Here is a 24,589-nt window from a genome sequence, read left to right on the forward strand (position 1 = left end):
CCTACCTCCATGAGCCTTCACCGTCTGCTCTCCGGTTTTATAACATTGCCTAGTCACTGACTAAATAGTTACTTTTTAGGGGAAAGGTTCTCCCCCACCCCCCCACCCCGGCCATACCATTTTTTTCTCCTAGTCAGAGAGCAAACAACTGTATTGTTTGCCAAAGCTTCCCTCTTCCCTAAGGCTGTTTAATGTTTGTTCAGTACAGCTGTGGTGAAGGATGAGTTGAGAATGAAATGCAACTGCACAGTTTTAATTTCCAACACACCTTAAACTTTAAAGCTGTAAAAATATGGTCATGGGTAATGGGTGGACTCTGCCAAGGTATGGAGACTGATTTTAGGTTATTGTATGGGGTGTTAGAGGAGGAGGAGTACCTCTGGTGGGGGACATTGTTGTGCTCCTTCTGGGGTAGTTTGTCCACCTTTGGTCCCCACCCTGCACTCATCTCATGACTCCTAGAAGTTGTCAGCATGCAACAGCGGCCACACCCCAGGAATGGCTTTGATTGGCTGGCTAAACCAGGTGAAGGTAGCCAATGGGACTCGCCTTTCATGCAAAGACAGGCTCCGGGAGATTGAGCGGATGAGAGCAATAGTGGGTCCATCAGTCAAGAAGGCAGCTTCTGCACATGGTGTAGCGCAGGCATAGGCAACCTTGGCTCTCCAGATGTTTTGGAACTACAACTCCCATGATCCCTAGCTAACAGGGCCAGTGGTCAGGGATCATGGGAGTTGTAGTTCCAAAACATCTGGAAAGCCAAGGTTGCCTAGCCCTATGTCTGCTGTAGAGGGAAGTAAGGGGCAGATAAGGCTCATCCACCTGGGAAGGTAGCCCATTTAGGAGAAGGAAAAGACTGGTACTAAACCTCCACTGCCTTGTGGGATATCTCCAGGAGAAGAAAAGGCTAAGGAGTAAATCCTACACAAATCCGGAGTGGAGTCCCTAAGGCAATTGGATGGCGCCTTGTACGCCTTCTTCCGGAAACTCCCGCAGCCAAACTGGTGCCAAACGTATTGTTCTGCTTTCCTTTGGACCAAGCTAGGCTGAGAGAGAGGGTTTTGTCATCTGGGCAGCCCAGGACCTCCATACACACTGCCCAGGCTTGCACCCCGGGGAGGTCACTTTGGTGCTGCTAACACAGAGGTTTGACTTCGCTCCCAGAGGCACATTGTCGAGACTGATGCAAACAATAGGAGGCCGAAAAGGAAGACTTTTGGGGGGGGGTTGGAGCTGCACAAGCATACTGTCCTGGGCTACCTTTGGAGTGCTCAGAAATGACATCTGGCCATGCCAGCCTTCCTAAAGCAAAGGCAAATTTGTGCTTAGAATTTTGCACTTTCTGCTTCGTGGATTAAAAGCAGTTCCTTCCCGAGAATCTGTGTATCACTTTGTCACACTTTCCTCCCTGAGAATTGCCACATGGGAAGTTGCTTGAAAGGTTCGTGGATCAAAACTCCACCTCTTCTGCCCTTTGATGCAGCTGTATTGAAAATGGGGGGCGGGAGGATAAACAGGAGGCATTGTCACGTAGCAGGGAGGGGCTTATAGGCTGGTGTCTCTTCCATGCTGCTGAGGCATTTTTCAGTAATCCAGTCTGGGGGTTGGGGGGAGGGTGATAGAGAGCTGAGTTCTAATCTTGCATTAGTCACTGTTTTGCTCTGGAAAGAGCTCTCCGCATTTTCTTATATTATATATTTATCTATTAAATTTCTAAACCACCCTTCATCAAAAAGGGGATACAAATGGGTATACAGTAATGGCATCATGTTGCAGGGAGTGCATTGCAGACCACGAATGGTCTGCAGAGACTGCAGTAGTTTTAACAAACATGGTTCCGTAGCAGCAATCCTGCTGCTGCTGTGGGTTTAGGGACAAATTTGATGTGACACAGGGAAATCCATCATCCGATTTCCTGCCTCCCTCCTCTCCCAAGGTAAAAGAAGCCATGGGCCCCTGAATCAGATTGGGATTATTGCTTTGGAGCACAGAAGGTCTATCCTTTCTCCTACACTGTGAATTGCCCTACCCACTTCAAGCTGGTATTTGCCCTGCAGAGCAGAACATACATGTGTGAAACAAGAAAATCGAGGGGTCCCTTCAAGAGGTTCAGCTTCTTGAGGAAGACTGGACCTTCGGAGAGAGCATACCTTTTAAGGCTCAAACTGGTCAGGAAATGAACAGAGACCAGACCAGGATATACAAAAGCAAAGCGGCTGTAAGCCTGATCTTTATTAACTGTTGCAACAGGGTGCTCACTGCCACACACAGGAGGCACCCAGGACAAAGGTGTGCAAGCCCTTAAATAGACTTTTGAACTGCCCCCCCCGGAGCCCATACATCATACATACATCACAGAAGGGGTGTAGCTCAAGACCACCCCGCAACACATCATACGTACATCAGAGAAGGGGTGGACTACAATAGAAATATGAGTGCGTTGTTTTTATCCTGTCTGCCAGGTTTGTTGTTGTTGTTGTTTAGTCATTTAGTCGTGTCCGACTCTTCGTGCCCCCATGGACCATAGCACGCCAGGCAGTCCTGTCTTGCACTGCCTCCCGCAGTTTGGTCAGACTCATGTTCGTAGCTTCGAGAACACTGTCCAACCATCTCGTCCTCTGTCGTCCCCTTCTCCTAGTGCCCTCAATCTTTCCCAACATCAGGGTCTTTTCCAAGGATTCTTCTCTTCTCATGAGGTGGCAAAAGTATTGGAGCCAGGTTATATGGCTCCAATATATATGGCTCCAATATATATGGCTGCCAGGTTACCTGATTGGATTACCTGGGCATCCTGGCCACTCGTTTGTTATAACTACTCAATTCCTGAATCCAGGTCACAGGCCCACCCTACTCATATCTTAAATGTGCCCTTGAGGCAGGATTTGTGAGCAAAGAGACAATGGGGAGGCTCCCCATTTCTTTTGACCTTGCAGAGAAATGATTGAGGTCATTTGGGAGAGACAAAATGGATTCAGGACCTTTTTCTGTGGTGTTTCAGACATGTGGTTTATACATTTATTATATTAAGACCTCTGTGCCTACATGGTAACCACATGTTTTGCTCCAGAGGCAAAGAGTAGTACTCTCTCTGTGTGTGTTTCAGTTGTGGAAACAAGTGCAGAAGAAAGTGATCCCATCCTGCCCATCAAATGAATCTCCCCGTCACCATTTTTAACACCTCTGCTATTTTCCAAAAACAGCAGGATCTATTCTATTTATGAATCTCCTGCGTCACACCTTGTTTGGCTTTTGGTGTGCAGTTTGAATGGAAATTATAAATACAGAATTACAGGTGCCTCTGCGATACGGTGTGTGGTGGATGACCAGGGTTTGTGGGGGAATGTACTTGCGATTGACAAGAAGTAAAGTTTGGAAACACTTGGTGGCTTAGAATTCAAGATCCGGTTTAAGCTCTGTAATCAATCCCCTGCTTCATCTTCCTTAATATTGCTGCTGTGGCTGTGTGGGTGTTACTGGGCTACACAGCCCTATATTGGGTAAGAACAAAGCAACATAAAGAAGGAAGTGGTTTGTTTTGCTTTAAGAATTAACAAAGCTTGCTAATCCATTCCTTTTGTTGTTTCTAGTTGATGACCAGCCACAGTATCTCTGCTGTGTGCTGTTGCCATCTGTGGTGGTGCCAGTGTAAACGGAGGGATGAAGATGGTGTTCTGGACACAGCTGGGTTTGCTGCTATGGAAAAATTTCACCTATAGAAGAAGGCAAACGGTAAGATCACACTATTGCTTGGTTTTTCACAAAGTAGGTACTGGTTGCTTGGTTCCCAATACAGGGACTACTTATAACATCATTATTTATTTATTTTGTGCTAAACAGTAAACACAGGGTGGTTACTCACATGTGCAAATCTCCCATTGATCTCTGAGTAGTTTTTATATATATATACAAATAGCTACAGGATTTGTATAGTGGCTTTGATGTTCTATTGATCTGAAGATAAGTAATAGGTTAGTTGGATAACTTACGATGCCCTGAAGAAGTCGTGGAAAGGCTTTTTGATCTCTTGTAGGTTCTCGTTAACGGAAGAAGTGGCAGGTAATGTTTCATGATCCTTCCTCCCTATAGCTACAGTGAGGGAAAAAAGTATTTGATCCCCTGCTAAATTTGCCCATATACCCTCTGACAGAGAAATGACCAGTCCATAATTTTAATGGTAGGTTTATTGTAGCTGTGAGAGACAGAATAACAACAGGAGAAACCCCAGAAACCCAGAAGACAAAAGTCTAGAGAATGATGTGCATTATAATGAGTGAAATAAGTATTTGATCCCCTATCAACCAGCCAGGTGTCAGGCTACCTGGTTTAGTATCTTCAATGTATGTAACAAGCTGCTGTAAGGGAGAGGTCTTACCTGTACGACAGAAGCAATCAATCCAGCAGTTTCCAAAGTAGCCACCATGACCAAGACCAAAGAGTTGTCCAATGATGCCAGGGACAAGATTGTAGACCTGCACAAGGCTGGACTGGGCTACAAGACTATTGCCAAACAGCTTGGTGAGAAGGTGACAACAGTTGGTGCAATAATTCACAAATGGAAGAAACACAAAATAACTGTCAACCTCCTTCGGTCTGGGGCTCCATGCAAGATCTCATCTTGTGGATTTGAAATGATCAGGAGAACAGTGATGAAGCAGCCCAGAACGACACGGGGGGGAACTTGTCAATGAACGCAGGGCAACTGAGACCATAGTCACCATGAAAACAGTTGGTAACACACTATGCTGTGAAAGACTGAGATCTTGCAGAGCCCGCAAGGTCCCCTTGCTCAAGGCAGGACATGTACAGGCCCATCTGCAGTTTGCCAATGCACATTTGAATGACCCAGAGGAGAACTGGGTGAAAGTGTTGTGGTCAGATGAGACCAAAATTGAGCTCTTTGGCATCAACTCAACTTGCCGTGTTTGGAGGAGAAGGAATGCTGCCTATGACCCCAAGAACACAATCCCCACCGTCAAACATGGAGGGGGACATATTATGCTTTGGGGGTGTTTTTTTGCTAAGGGAACAGGACACCTTCACCACATCCAAGGGACGATGGACGGGACCATGTATCGTCAAATCTTGGGTGAGCACCTCCTTCCCTCAGCCAGGGCATTGAAAATGGGTCGAGGATGGGTATTCCAGCATGACAATGACCCAAAATACACGGCCAAGGCAACAAAGGAGTGGCTCAAGAAGAAGCACATTAAGGTCCTGGAGTGACCTAGCCAGTCTGCAGACGTTAATCCCATTGAAAATCTGTGGAGGGAGCTGAAGGTTCGAGTAGCTACACATCAGCCTCGAAATCTTACTGACTTGGAGAGAATCTGCAAAGAGTTTGCCAATACCTCCTGACAAAATACCTCCTGAGATGTGTGCAAACCTGGTGGCCACCTACAAGAAACGTCTGACCTCTGTAATTGCCAACAAGGGCTTTGTCAACAAGTACTAAGTCATATTTTGCAAAGGGATCAAATACTTATTTCACTCATTATAATGCACATCAATCTCTGACTTTTGTCTTCTGGGTTTCTGGGGGGGGGGGGTTCCTGTTGTTATTCTGTCTCTCACAGCTACAATCAACCTACCATTAAAATTATGGACTAGTCATTTCTTCGTCAGAGGGCAAACGGGCAAATTTAGCAGGGGATCGAATCCCGGCTATGTCTGGGAAATTCTGGACATATGGCAGCCCTAACTTATGCACAACTGACTCGCGCGTGAAGCACCGGGAAATAAATAATTACATAGCTGCCAAGTTTTCCCTTTTCTCGCGAGGAAGCCTATTCAGCATGAGGGAATTTCCCTTTAAAAAAGGGAGAACTTGGCAGCTATGTAATTTGGTTCGAACCTTGAAATGGCAGGAGAGAGCTAGTGGGTCCTCATGGCTCACGAGGAGACCCTCCCCGGAACCCAAATAGGACTTCACGGCGGGAAAAGCTTTGAAGGGACTGAAGACACAGTGGGGCTTTGTTTAGGCTGCTCAGCCTCCCCGTCTAACAGCTGGTGTGCGTGGTAGCGCAGCAGCCGGAGCTGCTTTTCTGCACATCCTTCAGCCTCCAGCCGGCCCCAGAGCCTCAACTCTAGTTGTGGATATTTTTGGATGCAGTGTTTTTTTGGTCTGGATTGGAGAGAGAGCAGCAGAGAGGGCGTTTAAAGAGTGTTTAGAGGGTGCTCTCCACTTAACAGTTTTTGCTTATGTGTGCAGGGCCCAGAACGTAACCCCCCGTGTAAGTGACGGGATGCAGCCTATATCAGCAGTCCCCTGGTGGATTGCAGTCAATATCCTGCCCCTTGCTACATCTAGCACGGTTTGCATCAGCTTCGTAGATAGCTGGCATAAATGCATAAATGAACAGGAAGAGATGCTGAACAAGGAGGCGAGTGCCTGTGTATTTGCTCAGCGCTCGCCCCTGAAGTTGCTTTTTCCTCCCACAGGGTTCAGCCAGTATATACTTTGTCCTGGCTGCCTTCCAGCAGCACAAATGTAACTCTTGCTCTGCACACGTCGAGCTGAGCTTTGTACCCGGCTTTCGCAATGCTTAGTTCAGCTGGTGTTGCTGCTGCTGCTTGGAAAACTGGCGGAGAAGGGAAATGCAGCCCAAGCTATTTACGGGACGAGCTCTTGTGGGAAAAGAATCTTTCACAAAAAAAGGAAAAGAAACCCACCCACTCCCCCTGTAAGACTGAAGCACACACACATCTATCTAGGTGTGTATGAAGTGAGCTATCCCAAATTGCAACATCGTTAGTTGCAGAAGAATCAGAATTTTAGCATTGATATAGAAAATATTGATTTAAATATATGGCAAATATGAATTAATGTTTGTAGAATCCTTGTAAGGGAGGCCAGCATTATTGCCTCCTTAATGTAAATACGAGTAGTATGAGGAGCTGAAATAAAAGATGATTGCTCAAGATTACTTACTGAGATGGCATGCACTCTCTGAGCCATTGAACTACACCTTCACAGCAGATACCGAGCCTGGCTAGGTGTTTCCAATCCCCTTTTATAAAGACAAACCAATTTTCTGAAAGGAAAAGCAATAAACAATTCTTTTTCTCAGTTCCGATAGAATCTGGTTTTGCGGGATGGGGGATTGCAGCAAAACAGAGTATTTCATAAGGAACAACAGGATTGATATACATTTGTGGCTATTGTTGTGTGTATACCACTTCCCACACCAGCAATTGGATGGCACTAGATTTAGAGTACAGTGGTACCTTGCTTGTCAAACGCCTTAGTTGTCAAACAAATTGGCTCCCGAACGTTGCAGACCTGGGAGTGAGTGTTCCAGTTTGTGAACGTTTTTTGGAAACTGAACGTCCGACGCGACTTCTGCAGCTTCTGATTGAGTGCAGGAAGCTCCTGCAGCCAATCGGAAGCTGCGCCCTGGTTTTCGAAACGTTCCGGGAGTCGAACGGACTCCCGGAATGGGTTATATTCAGGAACCAAGGTACCACTGTAAATTGGAAAAATGCATTTCCTTCAACTTGCCTTGTGGCACACTCAGTGGAAAAGGTTGTCTGCAAGTGACAGACTCTCCAGGTTCGGATTCCAGATTTGGGGGAGATGTGCCCATTTGGGGCCACCTAAAATGCTCCAAAAGAATATCGAATTTGAATTCCCCAGCCTTCAGTTTTTATATGCTTTTGTCTTACCGGTCTACTTGTTTTATGTTGTGTTTTTGTTTTAATGATACTGTTTTTTATTATGATGTTATACACTGCTTAGATATATAAAGAAATATTAAGTGGTTTGCAAATGTTGTTGTTGCTGCTGCCGCCTCCCAGCTTGAACACACCCCTCCTAGTGCAGGTTGGCCCTCTCCCCAACCACTTGAATCATCCCTGTTTCCCTGACTGACTACCTGGGTGATTCTATGAGGGTGGTAGTGAGGAGGACCCAACATCAGCCACACGAATGTCCCAACCCTACAGTTTTAATCTGGGAAGCATATGGATTAACCTCTGAACATCCACCAGGCATCTGAGCCATTAGTCCAGCTTTTCCAGACTAATTTTGTATTGGACCAAGATAGGTCCATCCACCATTAGTTTTTGCTATGATTTTTTTTTAACAGACAGCATGAATCTGCACTATATTTAAGCACACTAAGTTTCACTGCTGTGGGAGCAAGGAATGCTACCACATTAAAGTCATTTTATTATTTATGCATTTGTTATCATTATATCTCCCCGTTTTCCTATGGAGACCTAGGTGTAAGAATTGCTAGGTTCGATAGATATAGATAGATAGATAGATAGATAGATAGATAGATAGATAGATAGATCCCACTGAGTATTTGGTTATCTGATTTTCAGATAAGAAAAGGTTTGGAAAAGGAAAAAAAGATCCCCAGAAGTAAAATATAGTCAAACCTTGGTTGTCGAATGCAATCTGTTCCAGAAGCCCATTCGGCTTCCAAAATGTTCTACAATTGAGGCATAGCTTCTGATTGGTTTCAGGAGCTTCCTGCACTCGAACGTAAGCCACATCGGATGTTCGGCTTCCGAAAACCATTTCAGATTTTCAGAGTTTGGGAGCCGAAACATTCCCAAATGGAGGAGTTCGGGAGCTGAGGTTTGACTGCAACAGAAAGAGAGGTCTAGCTTGCCATGACATGACACATCTATTAAAGGCGCCTGAGCTCTGCCTTTTGCCGCCGCCCTCCCTCCCGCTATAGAGCCTCCCATCCAAATGCTGGCCAGACCAGACTTGCTTAGCTTCAGCAAAATCTTCTGCACCCTGTGACTTCAGGCCATGCTGTGGAAATTGCTCCGTTAGTCCTACTGTGTTTGGGGGAAGGTGTGGGATTTATTTACAGTTTAGATTTAGCTGAGTTACAGTAACACCCCCAGTCCTCCTTCATGCCTTGGCCCCATGTTAAATGTCAGTTGCCTAATTTTAGATACATGTTGATGCCACTACAAATGCTCTAAACAGCACCTCCTGCACTGACATGTAAAACATTATATACATGACAGTTGGCAATAACTGTGTGGATAAGTATATTGTTACACTCTCCCGACTCTTTTCCGAGTGGTGCGAAGTTCCAGGACTGCAGTGCCCTTACTCAGGTTTGGTTCATTGGAGGCTTCTTAGAATTTCGTGATTTCTGTGCCTATTTACAAATAAACACATTTAGCAAAGGAGGAGTCACACCTTCAATTCTCCAACAGGCACACAAAGCCCTCTGCTCCTGCGTCAGGTTTACCCCATCATTTGCTTCACAGATTACACCATCCTTGGTCCCCAACAATTTCCTAGCCATTGTTGGCCCATTTACCTGCAGTTTCCCCAGCAAAGGAGTTTTGGTGTTTGTTTGTTTTTTGACAACTTTCCCTTGATTATTAAGTCGGCTTCCAGAACTAACTGATACTTCCATGAAACTTCCCTTGTCCAAGCCACCAATCCCACAACACTATAAAGTATTTCCCTGGAGGTTTATGGATTTATTAATTTTTTTCTGGGGCAACTGTATTTTTTGTGAGAAAATAACCACATGAGCTGTGGTGGGTTGAGAAGCTTGTGGATATGATCAGAGAAAACACTGCATAATTTTTATCCTGTGTTTCCTTGAGATACATGAATTCCAAAAAGCAGCCTGTGCATCAGTGGCCCATTGACAAGTTTTCATGAAACACTGAAATGCAGTATCTTCTCCAGAAGTGGTGTTATAACTCTAATACTGCTTGTGATGGACTTAACCACTTTGTCCTCAGTTTCCTATTGATACCAAATGTGGATGATTAATATTTTGTTTCTTCTTTCCTCTTCTCTCTTCTAGTTCCAGTTGCTGATTGAAATCATTTGGCCTTTGTTTATCTTCTTTATATTGATATCTGTGCGGCTGTCGTTTCCACCCTATGAACAACATGAATGTAAGTATGGAACATGCATATGCTTTGCTTTATATTTGGTAATGATGAGAAGGAAGGAAGGAAGGAAGGAAGGAAGGAAGGAAGGAAGGAAGGAAGGAAGGAAGGAGAAGGGAGAGGATTGCCTTCATCCTCTCCCTTCTCCTGCTTGCATGTTTGGCATCTCTAGCAAAGAAGGACCTAAGTGGAAGGGAAGCACCTTTGCTGTGCATTATGGCAAAAACAAGCAAACAAAAAAGGTAGTACAAAGCTATGCTTGATAACTTGCAGAGGATACCCGTTCATATTGGTAGAAAGACACCAAGGATAAATGCAACTAAACTGCCATATAACAGTGGCTTTCCACGTGATTAACAACCCCCCATGTTTTTTCCTGTGCCAATGAGCCAGCAAATACCAGATGTTTTAACAATTTTGATATTACTATTTGCCTTCTGAGAAAAGAAGATACTCTTCACTTTATGCATTAAGTGCAGTTCAGTTTCATCAAACATTTTGCCAGGTCATGAACACACACAGGTGTACCTTCCTCCCCCTATACCAAGATCTGGGGCTGTTCAGAGAAACCTTGATTGCAGGTGACTGTGACCTCATTAGGTCTGCTTATGAATTTAAGGGACAGAACTGTTATCTAACGTTCCAACGTTCTTTGGTGTGTTTTTTTCAACATGAGCTTTGGATAGCTTACCACATAATATTGCAACAGCAGCCGAGCTGTAGGTGTGTAGCTTCTTAAACTACTGGATATTTTAAATATGGCTCGTTTAATGATTTTTGAAGTGATTCAACAATGGGAATTTTTTCAGGCATCGATTCTAGACACACCTATCTGGGAGTGAGTAGTTTTAAGGAAAACTGAAAGAGATCATTCCCCAAGGTATACAAGCACATTTTGTGTGTCCACTGTAATCGCTGTTCAAAAAATTCTGAAGGCTTTTGAAAGTTTTGTGGGTATTTCCCCATTGTTGTTTGCTAGCTGTAAACTCTTTGCATACATTAGAAACCACTGTGATAGTGAGATGCATGCTCTCTCATGGTGGGCATGGAAAAAAAATTTTTTTAGGGGTGGAGACAGACTTAGGACAAAGGTTTTTCAAAAGGAGAGAAAGCAACTTGATGGCCTAATATGTACATTCCTAAGTATTGTCCTTGCCTTTCAGGTCATTTTCCAAACAAGGCAATGCCTTCAGCTGGAACGTTGCCATGGGTCCAAGGGATTATCTGCAATGCCAACAATCCCTGCTTCCGCTACCCAACTCCTGGAGAGTCACCAGGCATTGTTGGAAATTTTAACAAGTCTATGTGAGTACCATATCTTCCTTTATGAATCTCTGGCCCAGGGAGTAATGAAGGGACAAGAAAGAAGAACAGAACGGAGGCAAAACGGCTTTGCACTGGTCTGCATTATAAAAGGTGCTAGCTGTTCTTTTTTGGCACCCCTGCAGGAAGCCTTTGTAGAAAAGTACACTTGGTTCTGAGATAGTGGCTGTACTTGGCAGGGCGAATGTTGGGGCAGAACATACAGGGCAGCGAATCGGGAAAAGTTTCACCCAGGGCAAAACTCTGCAGGTAGGAAGCAGTAGGAAAAGTGTATTAAAGGGGAAGGGGAAACTGAAGCTCTTTAGGACCTTAGCGGTTCCTATAATTCACTTGTCAGTCGCAGTCGCACCGACATGGAGGAGCAGTTAGGCTTGCTCAGCATGCAGAAATCACTTGGAAGGGTATCTGCACAGTTTGCTTCATAACTTTCTTTCTACGATAGCTAGAGATGTACATTTTAAAAATGAAAGCTGAGAGTCTGGGGTCCTTGTGTGGGGGCACCAATGAAGGCCTTTGTGGCAATCCCAAGTTATACAAGTATTTTTGACTAGTACAAATGAGGATGGTCCTGTTTCTCGCTTGATCCTTTTGGGATCAGATAACTCTTCTCTGTCTTAGTATGCTTGTTGCATCTGAGGAACGAATGGCCAGGTGCCCTTTGCTCTGGAATTGTGATCAACCTCTCTAATCACGTGTCAAAGTTGCAATACCCTTTGAGGCCCTGATCCCAAGAGGAAATGGGAAGCATGTTGCCACACCTGGAGTTTTTGATATAAAAGAATAAAGCATTTATATGAGCAGATGGTCAAAAAAATGCCAAAATTTCATTGGCGAAGGGAGAAAATGCAAATGGCACGTCCAGCCACTAATTCACACGGGAGACAATTCTGTTGGAATGAGCGCTCACAAAACATTCTTCCCCAAACCTCATTCGTTTAGTGGGACTTGCAAGACAGATCGATGAGTCTTATCTCCCCACTTTCAATTGTAAATGGGAATGTGCTATACTGTACAAAGAACAGAATTTGGGGTCAAGCGATCTATCCTTCTTTCCCCCTCTTATATTATCCTATCTTCCTTAGTGTTTCCCGCCTGTTCTCTGATGCCAAACGATTGCTACTGTATAGCCACAAAGACACCAGCATTAAGGATGCACAGAAAGTCGCAGGGAAACTGCAGAAAGTTGGGAAGACTATTTCAGGTAAATGAACAAAGGATGTGCTGTACGTTTGGTGTTGCGTCAGTAATGCAGAAGATGGAAAAGGCTCACTGATGCTTAAATTTGCACTGGCTAACTTTGTGAGGGGGCCCCCAATCATACCACAACAAGTAGTTCACCCCCATCTGTCCCTACCCCATGGCTGGACCCCTGTGTTTACCTGAAAAGTAAAGGCACTTTTCAGGTAAAAAAAATATAACTGAATCAGAAGCTGGAATTTAAAATATAGCTGCAATACTGTGCTTCCTTAGTTGAAAATCAGCCCATCAAAATCGATAAAAGATTTGTTTCAGAGAAAGTATGTTTAAAGCTTGCATCCTAATGTGAAATATGCCATTCTTTCTTTCAGAGAGCTCCTTCATCCTCCCCAAATGTGCTTGATTTCTTGTGGGTCAGCACCTCTATTTTGGTACTTTCCCCCATCCTCAGCACTCTGTGGTTTATGTGTTTGTGGAGCCTTTACCCCGAGATGGCAATGACTTTGTTGTTATTTTTATTTTTATTTTTATTTTTATTATTATTATTATTATTATTATTATTATTATACATATACATACATACATATATATCAGACACGGGTTGTCTAAACTACAGAGCCTAGGGCTTGCCAATCAGAAGGTCGGCGGTTCGAATCCCCGCGATGGGGTGATAGAGAGAGATGAGTGTGCAACCCCAGAGTCACCCGCGACTGGACCTAACGGTCAGGGGGGTACCTTTACCTTTTACATGCATATATCATAGCTACCAAGTACCCTGTTTTCCCCGGGAAACCCCCGTATTTTCTTACCGTTCCCCGCAGGTGTCCCGAATGGCAAAATACCCCAGATTCCCCCCGGATTACGGAGCTCCTGCCATGTTCTTCTGGTGCCGCGCCAGCACCGGAAGTTGCTTCTACGCACTTCCGGACATGCGTAGAAGCGAGTTCTGGCGCTGTGGACATTTTGGAAATGGTCACAGCAGTATCAGAAGTCACTTCTACGCATGTCCGGAAGTGCATAGAAGCGACTTCTGGTGCCGCGGCGCTGCTGACCCCGGATCTTTCAATCTGGAACTTGGCTTCTATGAAATATGCGTATTCTTTTTTATTTATTGACTGCTTATATATCAGGCATAGGGTGTGGCATGCTATGAAGGGATCATATATATGTGGCAAAATAAACTTTCAGCCCCAGGACCATTCTTTTGACCCATCTAAGAAGATAGGCTTGAATCATGCATTAGGCCCACTCTCTTTTACCTTCTTGGTAAAGGAACTGGGCTGGGAGAAATAGCGGCTACTGTCATATGTAATCAAGGTGGAAGAGGAGGTTCCCTATTGTTGTTGTTAAACCATCACCCTCAACCCCCGTGCTTTATATATGAATGGGGAAAAGACCTGAACAATAAATATGTCTGCCCTTGCTATGTTTCTTCCCTGCCCTGATGTTCCATTTCTCCACCCAACCCTCTCATCTTCTCCAGTGCAAGAGTTCTTTAGCATTTCTTGTACAGTGGTGCCTCGCTAGACAAATTTAATTTGTTCTGTGAGTCAATTTGTTTTGCGAAAAATTCGTCCAGCAAATCCCATAGGAATGCATTGAATTATTATTATTATTATTATTATTATTATTATTATTATTATTATTTGCACATAGGAACGCATTAATTGAATTTCAATGCATTCCTATGGGAAACCGCGACTCGCTAGATGAATTTTTCACAAGGCAACCTCCGCTCAAAAAATCTCTTCGTTAAGCGAAAAATTCGTCTTACAGGACATTCGTCCAGCGGGGCACCACTGTAGTTTTTATTCAGACTTTAAAGGAAGTATGATTTCTTTGTAATGCAAAACCACACTCCTTGAAAAGCTGTAAGGGAAATCCATTGAAGAATATCCCTGGGCTGTAGCCATTGTGTGCATTTTTTGAATAGTTTGCCCGTGCTTGGTAGGTTCAGGTTTTATGAGGACGGTGCTTGTAATCTGCTAGCTCATGTTGATGATGGCTGTAAAGAAGTGAGTAGGGTATCCAGTCAAAGTGCAAATCCTGTAGGTTGGCAGAAAACACCTAGTGATTTTCGGCAGCTAACGCCATAAAAGCTTATAAGTTTGATTAAAGGGAGCGAGAAGACCTGAGGTAATTACTTGTTGCAGGATTAAATGAGTAATGAGTATCTCTGAGCTTAAATTTTATTATTAACTCTATTTGTAATTATCTATATAAAGCAGTGACATATATAAAAACAATTTAAAAATTACAACAATGCAGCATTGTAATTTAACACATGTGCGTAAAAGTATTTTGTGTGTGCGTGCGTACAACAAAAGATGTTGCACTTCAGAGAACAAGCATATGCCTCCTCTTGTTCTGCAATAGAGCTGACATTTCCTGAAAGTTTGCGACAGATGGAAAACATTGACAAGAGTTGAGCAAAATATTAATAAACAGCACTTTGCATTTCAAGTGTACAAGGCACTTCATAAAAGCGATCTCAGTAATCCTGGTGACAGGCCATTGCTGTTCCATCGATATTGCAGATTGACGGCTGGGCAGGGGATGAGCTGAGGCTGAGAAAACAGTGACTTTGCTAAGGCCTCATAGTGAGCGCATGGCCGATGCAAACTATGAACTTGTCAGCATTTTGCAGCCCACACCCTTCTTAACCAATATCCTGGTGCTGGAGAAAAGAATGGCAGCAGCAGCAGCTTCTCTCTCAAAAATGAAATGTATGGTGTTAATGCTAATAAAACAAAAGCTGGCAAATTGATTGGATAAACAAGGCCTGGGGCAAGCACATGTTTGTTTTATAAGGCAACTTGAGAATGTGCAGTCGAATGTGTGTACATTTTTTAAAAAATAAGAACATTGTGCACTGCAATTTAGAATGTTTGTATGACAGACACCATATTGTTGGTGCGAGCTGTGGTGGACAAAGGGGCGCTTGTCCTTTATGTTACACTCACACAGTCTCCGGGAAAATTAGTCAGAAGCTGTTGTAGCAATGACCTATAGCTTCAGGCTTCCATTGCTAGCAAATGGAAAAGGAAGACCACGCACAGAAATGAAAAGCACCTTTCAGGATTAGATGAGCATTATTTCTAAAGAGCGGAGAGGAGGCCTTGAAAACTTGCATGATACTTCAGGTTTTCAGTTTCCCCGAGTAGTAGGAAATCTGAGGGCCACCTTTTTACAGAGCAACTTTCCTCGTGATGAGACAGTACTTACTGTTTATTTACGATGGGCAATTACGAACCTTGAATCAGTGTTGGCCCACCAAAAGCAACAGCAGACCCAGGGCTGCAAACCTCAGTCATTTTTCTTTGCCTAGATTTGAATGGCAAAAATATTTCCTTTATCCCCCACACTGGCAGGTGGGATATGATCCAGACTCCATTGGCTTTGAGGTATCACCAGGAACCATGAAGCCATATTAAGCTTTCTCTCCTGCAGCTATCAGGCAGCGCAAACATCTGGGCAGCAGGCTTTGTCTTCACTTTCCATGTAAGAACAGTATGTTCCATAAGAACACCGTAATTGCATGCCGGATTTTTTTTGGGGGGGGGGGAGGGCATTGATTCATCTGGCCCACAGTGAGACAAAACAGATGAGAAGTAACAGGGATGGTACAACTGGGAGGAGAGTAGCAGGACCCTTTCACCCTTCCAAACTATGCCCTCCCACTGCCACTTTCCAGCTGTTCTGCAGCTGCCAGCACAGTGTCGCAACTCCTCGCCTGCTCACCCCCACCTCCAGCTATGTTTTGTTAGTCTTACCAAAACTATTTTGGATTCCTCCGGAATTCCGAGGATCATAGAATCGTAGAGTTGGAAGGGACCCCAAGATACATCTACTCCAACCCCCTGCAGGATGTCTTGCCAAAGCAGAACTCCCCACATTTGTTTTTGCTTTTCGGCAAAACTGTGTTTCGGGCCGAAGCTCTGAAGACCACGTCCCCTTTCAGAATTCCTTCAGTGTTTCAAGCAAGGAGAGAATTCCCAAATGGACTAGGAATGTTACTTCTTTGAAAAATCAGGACTGGTATTTCCCATGGGAAGAAATCCCTCGCTGGCACCAACTGCAGCCTCCCCCCCCTCCCCCCGAAGGCAAATAGTGGTGCCAGAGGAGCAGAGGAGGGGAAAGTTCGATTCCTTCTGCCTTTCTGATCCTGATGCCTCCCCCCCCCCCCCACCAACACGTGGATGATATTCTTTTTTAAAAAAAAAAACCATGATGCTCAAATACAAGAAAAAAAATCCTTCCAGTAGCACCTTAGAGACCAACTAAGTTTGTAATTAGTATGAGCTTTTGTGTGCTTGCACACGTCTGAAGAAGGTATTGTGTCAGACCAACACGGTTACCTACCTGTAACTGGTCAAATAAAAGGACACTTTAAATATCACAACTAGTGTGACCTTCAGTGGCCTAGGTCGTTACAATTATCGTTGACTGCAGATATTCAGGGCCTTGAGGCATTTATTTGTGTGCTCTCCTGATCCTTTACTACTGAGAAGAGGTTAAAAGACCTTTGCCTCTTGAGCCTAGGGAAAAGGAAGTTGAGAGAAGATAGGGCTGTGCTCTGCAAATACAATGGGAAGCAACCCTTGCACATGTGCTTAAGTCAGCTGGACTGAAATGTGGATATACAAGGACAGGATTGCACCTTTGCAGAATAAAAGTGAAGGAAGGGCCATGAGAAATGAACCTTTTGACTTGGGCTACAATGTAGTCGTTAAGTACAAAACCATATATTTTGGAGATTGTTATAAACTGGAACATCAGAGTAATGGAATAAATGTTTGGCAAGAGCCATGGGCAATAAGAACCAGAACAGTGCTCAAATGGAACTTAATTGATTGTTTAAGAGATACAGTATTAGGGTTGATTCGTAATTGGAGATTATTTGCCTGAAGAAGTCAGGAAGAAACCACCACCAGCTAGGAGAGTCTTTCTTCCTTTCCCATAAAACATCAGCATGGTGTAAAGGAAGGAGTGTCTCCACCCCCATCGTTCTGCCCGGACACTGAGGTCCAGTACCAAGGGCCTTCTGGCGGTTCCCTTGTTGCGAGAAGCCAAGTTGCAAGGAACCAGGCAGAGGGCCTTCTTGGTGGTGGTGCCCGCCCTGTGGAACGCCCTCCCATCAGATGTCAAAGAGAAAAACAGCTACCAGATTTTTAGAAGACATCTGAAGGCAGCCCTGTTTAGGGAGGCTTTTAATGTTTAATATATTATTTTATTTCATTTTTCTTTTGGAAGCCGCCCAGAGTGGCTGGGGAGACCCAGCCAGATGGGTGGAGTATAAATAAAAATTATTATTATTATTATTATTATTATTATTATTATTATTATTATTATTTATTGGACGGGGTGGTTTGTTTTTGAAATAATATCATTTTTTCCTCAAGCAATTGCATTATGATTATTGTCATCAGTTTCTGATGCATTTTAATGCTTGGGGGAACATTTTGACAGCATGACTAATCCCTTGGGTAAAGCTTTTTTTGGGGAAAGGGGACTACATATGTGGCTTCTTCATTTGGGCTATCGTAAAAATGGCTTCTTGAGCCGATGCTCGTGATTATTCTTCCCCCCCCCCCCGAGATAACAATGTGATAATAGGTTAAGGAAGCAACCTTTAAAATCAAGGGGAGCTTTGCAGGTGAGAAACACCCCACCCCACCATCTATTTATTGTATTAGATTTCTTATTCGCCACTTCACACAGGTCCCAAGTCTGGTTACAGCCATATAATATACAATTGTGAAGCAAATTAAACAGGTGCAACTATAAAACAAGTGTAAAAACCTCTCCATATGTAAAAAACACACACACAAACATTTAAAAACTATTCCACACATAAAATGGTTAAAATATGCAGATTGAATTGCTCCTGGAACATGGCACTCCAAGAAATGAAAGTATTATTTCTACACCATTGTTGAACACTCTGTTCCAAACTTGTGCCAGATTCAGTTTGCTTCTGTGGCATGACTCAGTGGCTTTGTTTTGATTGATAATCTCAGGGCAGTGATTCCACATTTAGTCTAGCCATTTCTTACAAGGACTAGGAGCCAAGCATTTGTTATCTGTGACTGTATATTGTGTCTCCATTTGGGTAAGAGCCAGAAATAAATCTCAAGAGTGGGTGCAGTTGTTATGCTATTAACTGCCTGTATCCAAAAGGTGCGGCTTAGTCAAAGCGTTGATATCATGGCACACGCAAGCTAGTCTCACACCAGGACATAAAGGCTGCCGCTCAGACATCATGCTTCCAACCTGCGCCCCGTCAGTCATTTGGCAGGTTGTGTTTCTTAATTGCTGAAAGACGTAGAACTCGCATCAGTTTCTTGAAATTTTGTAATTTGCTTTTCCAGCAGGAATTTCTTGCCTCTGCACTGAGCCTTAAAAAAAAAGGTAAAGGACCCCTGACAGTAAAGTTCTGTCGCAGACGACTCTGGGGTTGCGGCGCTCTTCTCGCTTTACTGGCCAAGGGAGCTGGCATTTGTCCGCAGACAGTTTTTCTGGGTCATGTGGGCAGCAGCATGACTGAGCTGCTTCTGGTGAAACTAGAGCAGCGTACGGAAATGCCATTTACCTTCCCACCACTATTTATCTACTTGCATTTTTTTGCGTGCTTTCGAACTGCTAGGTTGGCAGGAGCTGGAACTGAGCAACGGGAGCTCACCCCGTCGCAGGGATTCGAACCGCCGACCTTCTGATCGGCAAGCCCAACATGCTGAGTGGTTTAGATCACAGCGCCACCCACGTCCCTGCACTGAGCCTTACCCTTCCTCAAACTTGAGGCTAGTACACACTGCCCTACTGAGCTCCTTGCAGCTGAAGTACCCATGCTGACTTTTAGCCATGCTGTCACTAACATGTCAGTCTGCACAGATGAGTTTTTGACATTTCTGTTAGGGTCTCAGGGGCTTGGAATGGGAATCTTGGGCCATGATGTTGAGACTTGCTGGACTTCTTGCCGTACTTGTTAACCATGCAAGTGGGTGTAGTTAGAACTAGAAAGCACAAGAGGCCTCTCCCGCAACGAGGCTCTGAGACTCAAGCAATATTCAAATCTAATTCTTTGTCTTCCTATTGGAATTTAAATCCCCAGTAACAGGGTTTCACTGGATTGATGAAAACCAAACCAAGGAACAGGCCTCAAGATACAATGTGTTCTGATGCGCTGTGGAACAGTATATTAGAACACAGCATATATATTGTAGCCACGTTCTCTTCCTCGGGAGCAATTTCTCCTACCATAATATCCTTCAACACAAGAGGTATTGCCTAAGTAGGTTCTTCCTTCAGTTAGTTGCACCCATAGCAAGCTTAGATTAGAGAGAGTCATTTTTAAAGATGGAACCAAGTGAAGCATTGGTTCCCATAGTGTGCTCTTGCCCTGCTCTTGTCCTCTTTTTCAGGTTTTAAAAACAGCTATGCAAAGAGGTGAATATCCTGAACCAGGATAGCTCCTTCAGTCCGCTCTTAACAGTAATCTGCCTCCAGCTGAAAATCTCTGCACAAAAGAACCTACGTTCTCACTGACCTTGTAGCTTTCTTCAGAACTCTGCTATCGGAGCGTGCACATTCATTGACTCAGCCACATTTTTTATGGAGAGCCAAGTACGGGAAATGTACTTCTTATCAATGATGTACCTTTATCTCCAGTTCTTAAAGATTATCATGCTGAGAACACACACTGAGTAACTTTGCAAGTTAGGGGCTCTGCACCTGACAGTTTAGATTCGAAGAAACACAAAACAAGGGCATAAGCAGCTGATAATGTGTAAACAGCCAGGGCTGGCCCTACGTGCAGGCTGGGTGGCGCAGGGCACCACGTCGCCGGCCCGCCAGGAGGGTGCCGCGAGCTGCGCCCACCCGCTGGCCAGCCGGTCTGCCATGCAGCTGCGCCCATGGCAGCCGCGCTGCGCCTGCCCGCCCGCCGCGTTGGGAAACGGGGGAGGAGGGCACCGGAAGGATCCAGTGCACCACGGCGCCAGGGGCGCTTAAGACGGCACTGTAAACAGCATAGAAAGGGGAACCAATTCAATCTTTTGCCTATGGTGGTTTCGGAGGCACGATTTGCATGCTATTTTACCTGCCGCAGCTGGTGAGACTCATTGTGACCTGTTAAGGGGTATCATAGGACATGTCATATGTCAATTATGTTCCTACAGTATACCTTTTTGTCCAGAACCCCCTGCCCCTTTTTTTTGCTTTTTAAATAATAAATTACGAGGGAGGGAGTAGGAGACCATTTTAAAAACCCACAAATAACAAACACCACCCACTGAGTCCTTCCAGTTTTAACCAAACGATGAGACACTGGTAGCCTTCTTAGAAAAGCAGTGAAGAGATTTCTACAAAAAGGTAAAGAGGCCAGATCCCCTCCTCTAGTAATCTGAGCACTGGTTTAATCATGTGCTAGGATGTGGCTAAACTGATTCTGTCCTGGTTGCCTAAACACAAAACGCTGGTCAATAGGTGATTTCATTTTTCCACACTCCTCCACCAACTGCTTAGCTCCATACAATTACTATTTTAAAAACAAACACTCAGATCCATTGTGAGATTAAACATTCTTAAGGTGTTTTTTTGGGGGAGTAAGACGGTCACTCTTGGTCAGTATATTAGCTCGACAATTGCTGAATGGTGGAGTTAATTCTTCTCCAGGAGAGCTACTGTGAGTTAGTATGTAAATAATACCAGATGAAGCAATGATCTGACTTGGTGTTAGCATAGCTGCCAAGTACCCCGTTTTCCCTGGGAAACCCCCCGTTTTTACTTACCTTTTCCCGGTGGTCCCCCGTATCACTTTGTCTCCCGTTATTCTCCCTTATATTCTCCTGCTGGTGGCCTTTTTTGCCCTTTCCGATTTGCCCTTCTATGGGCACCAAAAATGGCCGCTGCCGGCTTCAAAAGTCACATCTACGCATGTCCGGAAGTGCATAGACGCGACTTCCGGTGTCGGCGGCAGCCATTTTTGGTGCCCATAGATGGGCGGAGCGACACTGGAAGTTGCGTTGATGCACTTCCTGACATGCGTACAAGCGACTTTCGAAGCCGGCGGCGGCCATTTTTGGTGCCCATAGAAGGGCAAAGCGACACCGGAAGTTACGTCGACGCAACTTCCGGTGTCACACGGCTGCCGTTCCCGGATTCTGCAGTCCGGGACATGGAAGGTAAGGATGTTAGGCAGGTTTGGGTGCAGCTTTGCTCCTAGCACACCCTGCAGGGTCATTGCTATTGCTGTCGATGGAGAAGAGTCTTCGCAGAGATATTCAGGCAATAGTCATTGTCTGAATGGAGGTATAAGAAGTACATAAAAGCAGCCATGTTTTCTGTGAAATGCAGCTGATAGATAGAATCGCAGCTTAAGAAATTAGGGTACATCCAGACTGTTTGCATTTTGCGGGCAGAACTGAAGTGCATACCAGTCCTGTAGGTTTGTACATTTAAGTTGGATTAAACTGCTCTGTTGCCCTAGTGTAACAAAAGTAATCTTTTGGTTTTTTTAATGAACTTTTGGTGGTCTGGAAATGAACTTTTGGTGGTCTGGAAAATGACATGGATATACAGTCATACCTTGGGAGTCGAACGGAATCCATTCCGGAAGTCCACCCAAACGTTCAGAAACCAAAGCGCGGCTTCTGATTGGCTGCAGCAAGCTCCTGCAGCCAACCGGAAGCTGTGGAAGTCCCATCAGACATTCGACTCCCAAAAATAGTTCACAAACCGGAACATTCACTTCTGGGTTTGTGGCATTTGGGAGCCAAAACGTTTGAGAACGAAGCTGTTCGAAAACTAAGGTACGGCTGTACATTGAAAAGTGTGTGTGTGTACAAATGACTAGCAGAAGCAAGTGTAGTAGTAGTAGTAGTAGTAAATTATACCATACTCATCTGACTGGGTTGCCCCAGCCACTCTGTGAATACCCTGCAAACAAATCAGGGTGAATGTAGGATGAATGCTTATTGTCAGATACCCGTGCTGCAGATAAATCAAAAGGAATGTTCAATAAAGGCCGGACATAGTCAAACCACCATTGAATGCTTTGTGTAAACAAATCAGGATGATTGCGGAACAAACTGGTTGTCTGCAGGAGGCCTCCATTGAGGAGTATGGCTAGTACCAAGAAGAAGCCACAGTGCTCAGCAAATGTCAAAATAGCTTTAAATTGCTATGACATCATGGTGATCAAATTTCTAACAGAGACAAACAGCACAGCTACAAAGCTTAATGAAATGTGGGGTTTTTGGCTGCTAAAACTTTGCCACTTTAATTTAGTATTGATTAGTGGGATGAACAATGCTGGTGAATGATGGTGCTATCATTAGAGGCATCTCATTGAGTTTGATCGATGCCATACTCTCTCAAGGGAAGATCCATCTCAAATCTTGGCTCTGTGCACTGCATATGCAGCCCTGTGTTGTCTGGAAGTGGAACACTGGTCTGACATCAAAGAACAAAACTGGCAGCAAATTCAATTATGCTGTAGAGCGGGGATTGCCCGTGTAGTGCCTTGGAGGTGTTCCTTGACTCCAGCTCCCATCAGCCTCTGCCAATGTGATCTGTGGTCAGAGATTATGGGAGTTGTCATCCAAAAGCATCTGAAGGTCGCTATGTTGGGTACGGAAACTGGTAGATTTAGGCTCCCCTCTTTTTTTAAAAATAATTCTCACCAAAGGGGATAATACAAAGGTGCCTACAACTTTGAAGCATCAGTCCTTTTATATGCAGAATAAATTTAAAAAGTTGACCCAGTAACTTTTTAAATACAGTCTAACCTCTTCTTACGTCTGCCTCCGCTCGCGTCCATTTCACCCGACGTCTGTGGCAAACCCGGAAGTAACCAGCGGGTTTGCCACCGTTCACGCATCCGCTTGCTCAGCGATCACCATTCTTGTATGCGCAGAAGCGGCAATCGCCGTTCGCACATGCACAGATGTGGGCAATCGCCACCTGCGCACAACGGCGCCTCTCCCAGCAACCCGTTTTGACTTCCGGACGGGCCTCCGGAACGGATTGTGGTTGTGAGTAGAAGTTCCACTGTAAGCAGTTGAGTTTAGCTATTACGTAAGTTATAATTAATTAGGGACAGTGTATCCCTCCCCTCCCTCTCTTCCCCTCCCCCCTTTCTCTCTCTCATTCTATTCACAGAGAGTGAACGAAGTTTTAGAATTTATCCAGCTAAAGTAACAGGGTGCACATGGCAAGGCATTGTGTTGTTTCTTTGCCATTCCACTCCAGGAGGGTAGAGGTGAGCCCTGCCGTGGGCCAACCTGAGGAATTTGATGCAAAAAAAATGTGTGTCGTGAAGATTGTGCAGCATGCCACATCGTACACGGTCGTGCTCCTTTGAACCAAGGCTGTTGTGTCGGACAGAGAGGATGGCTCAGCATCTCTCGGCACTTCCTTTGCTTACGCCATAGGCGGATTGGCTGGGCTGCCAACGTCCAGACTGGCTGCATGCCTGGTTGGTTTGCGTGTTTCAGAGATGGATTTTGCTGAACATGACAAGTGTTGTTCCTGGAGGAAGAGGCGGTGCAGCAACTCAAAGGCACTGTCTTATTTTCCTCGTGATTACTTATGGGGAAGTTGAACATTTATCAGCCCTGATGTCAGGTTATTTTAGGGAGAGATGTGGCAGGGGGAGGGGGTTTGCAGGCTTTGCTTTAGTCATCTGAAGTGTGTTTGAAATATTGTCTTTTAAACCATACTTCGTCTTGAACAGATTGTTGTTTTTAATTGTGATGAATACAGTCTTTCACCTGTGCAACTTCATGTGCACTTTGTAGCATATTCCGCACAGTGATCTAATGATTTTAGACCTTTATCCATAGCTATGAATCTTCATACCTAACCCGCACCCCAAATATAATAGTCTCTATAGGGATCTGATACAGCTTGTTGATCATTTCAGGCACAATCCTAATTATCTTCTCAGCGTTGCTGAGTGGCAGGACCACGTCTTCTTCTTCCTCCTCCTCCTCCTCCTCCTCCTCTTCTTCTTCTTCTTCTTCTTCTTCTTCTTCTTCTTCTTCTTCTTCTTCTTCTTCTTCTTCTATCACTCGTAGCCGAGTAAGATTGTCTTCCATAAACACAGTTTTAACAATGAGTCCGTAAGTGACCGTGGAGGCCAATTCTGGACCCACACGTCCTTCCACAGTGGGGACGTTGGTTCCCGGGT

The 24,589-nt window shown here is 44.6% G+C and overlaps 1 protein-coding gene across 4 annotated transcripts in view; it reads left to right on the forward strand.

Moving 5' to 3' along the window:
• Positions 1–24,589, forward strand: part of ABCA1 (ATP binding cassette subfamily A member 1) — a 107,973-nt gene that overhangs the window by 16,693 nt on the left and 66,691 nt on the right. For all 4 annotated transcript variants that reach the window (XM_035097202.2, XM_060268672.1, XM_035097200.2 and 1 more), the window contains 4 exons: positions 3,588–3,729; positions 9,792–9,885; positions 11,043–11,184; positions 12,285–12,403. In XM_035097202.2, the coding sequence (XP_034953093.1) occupies positions 3,658–3,729; positions 9,792–9,885; positions 11,043–11,184; positions 12,285–12,403 (427 nt within the window). In that variant the 5' untranslated portion in view covers positions 3,588–3,657. The remainder of the gene's footprint in view (positions 1–3,587; positions 3,730–9,791; positions 9,886–11,042; positions 11,185–12,284; positions 12,404–24,589) is intronic.

The sequence above is a fragment of the Zootoca vivipara genome, chromosome 16 (assembly GCF_963506605.1).
Source record: "Zootoca vivipara chromosome 16, rZooViv1.1, whole genome shotgun sequence".
NCBI classification, from domain to species: domain Eukaryota; kingdom Metazoa; phylum Chordata; class Lepidosauria; order Squamata; family Lacertidae; genus Zootoca; species Zootoca vivipara.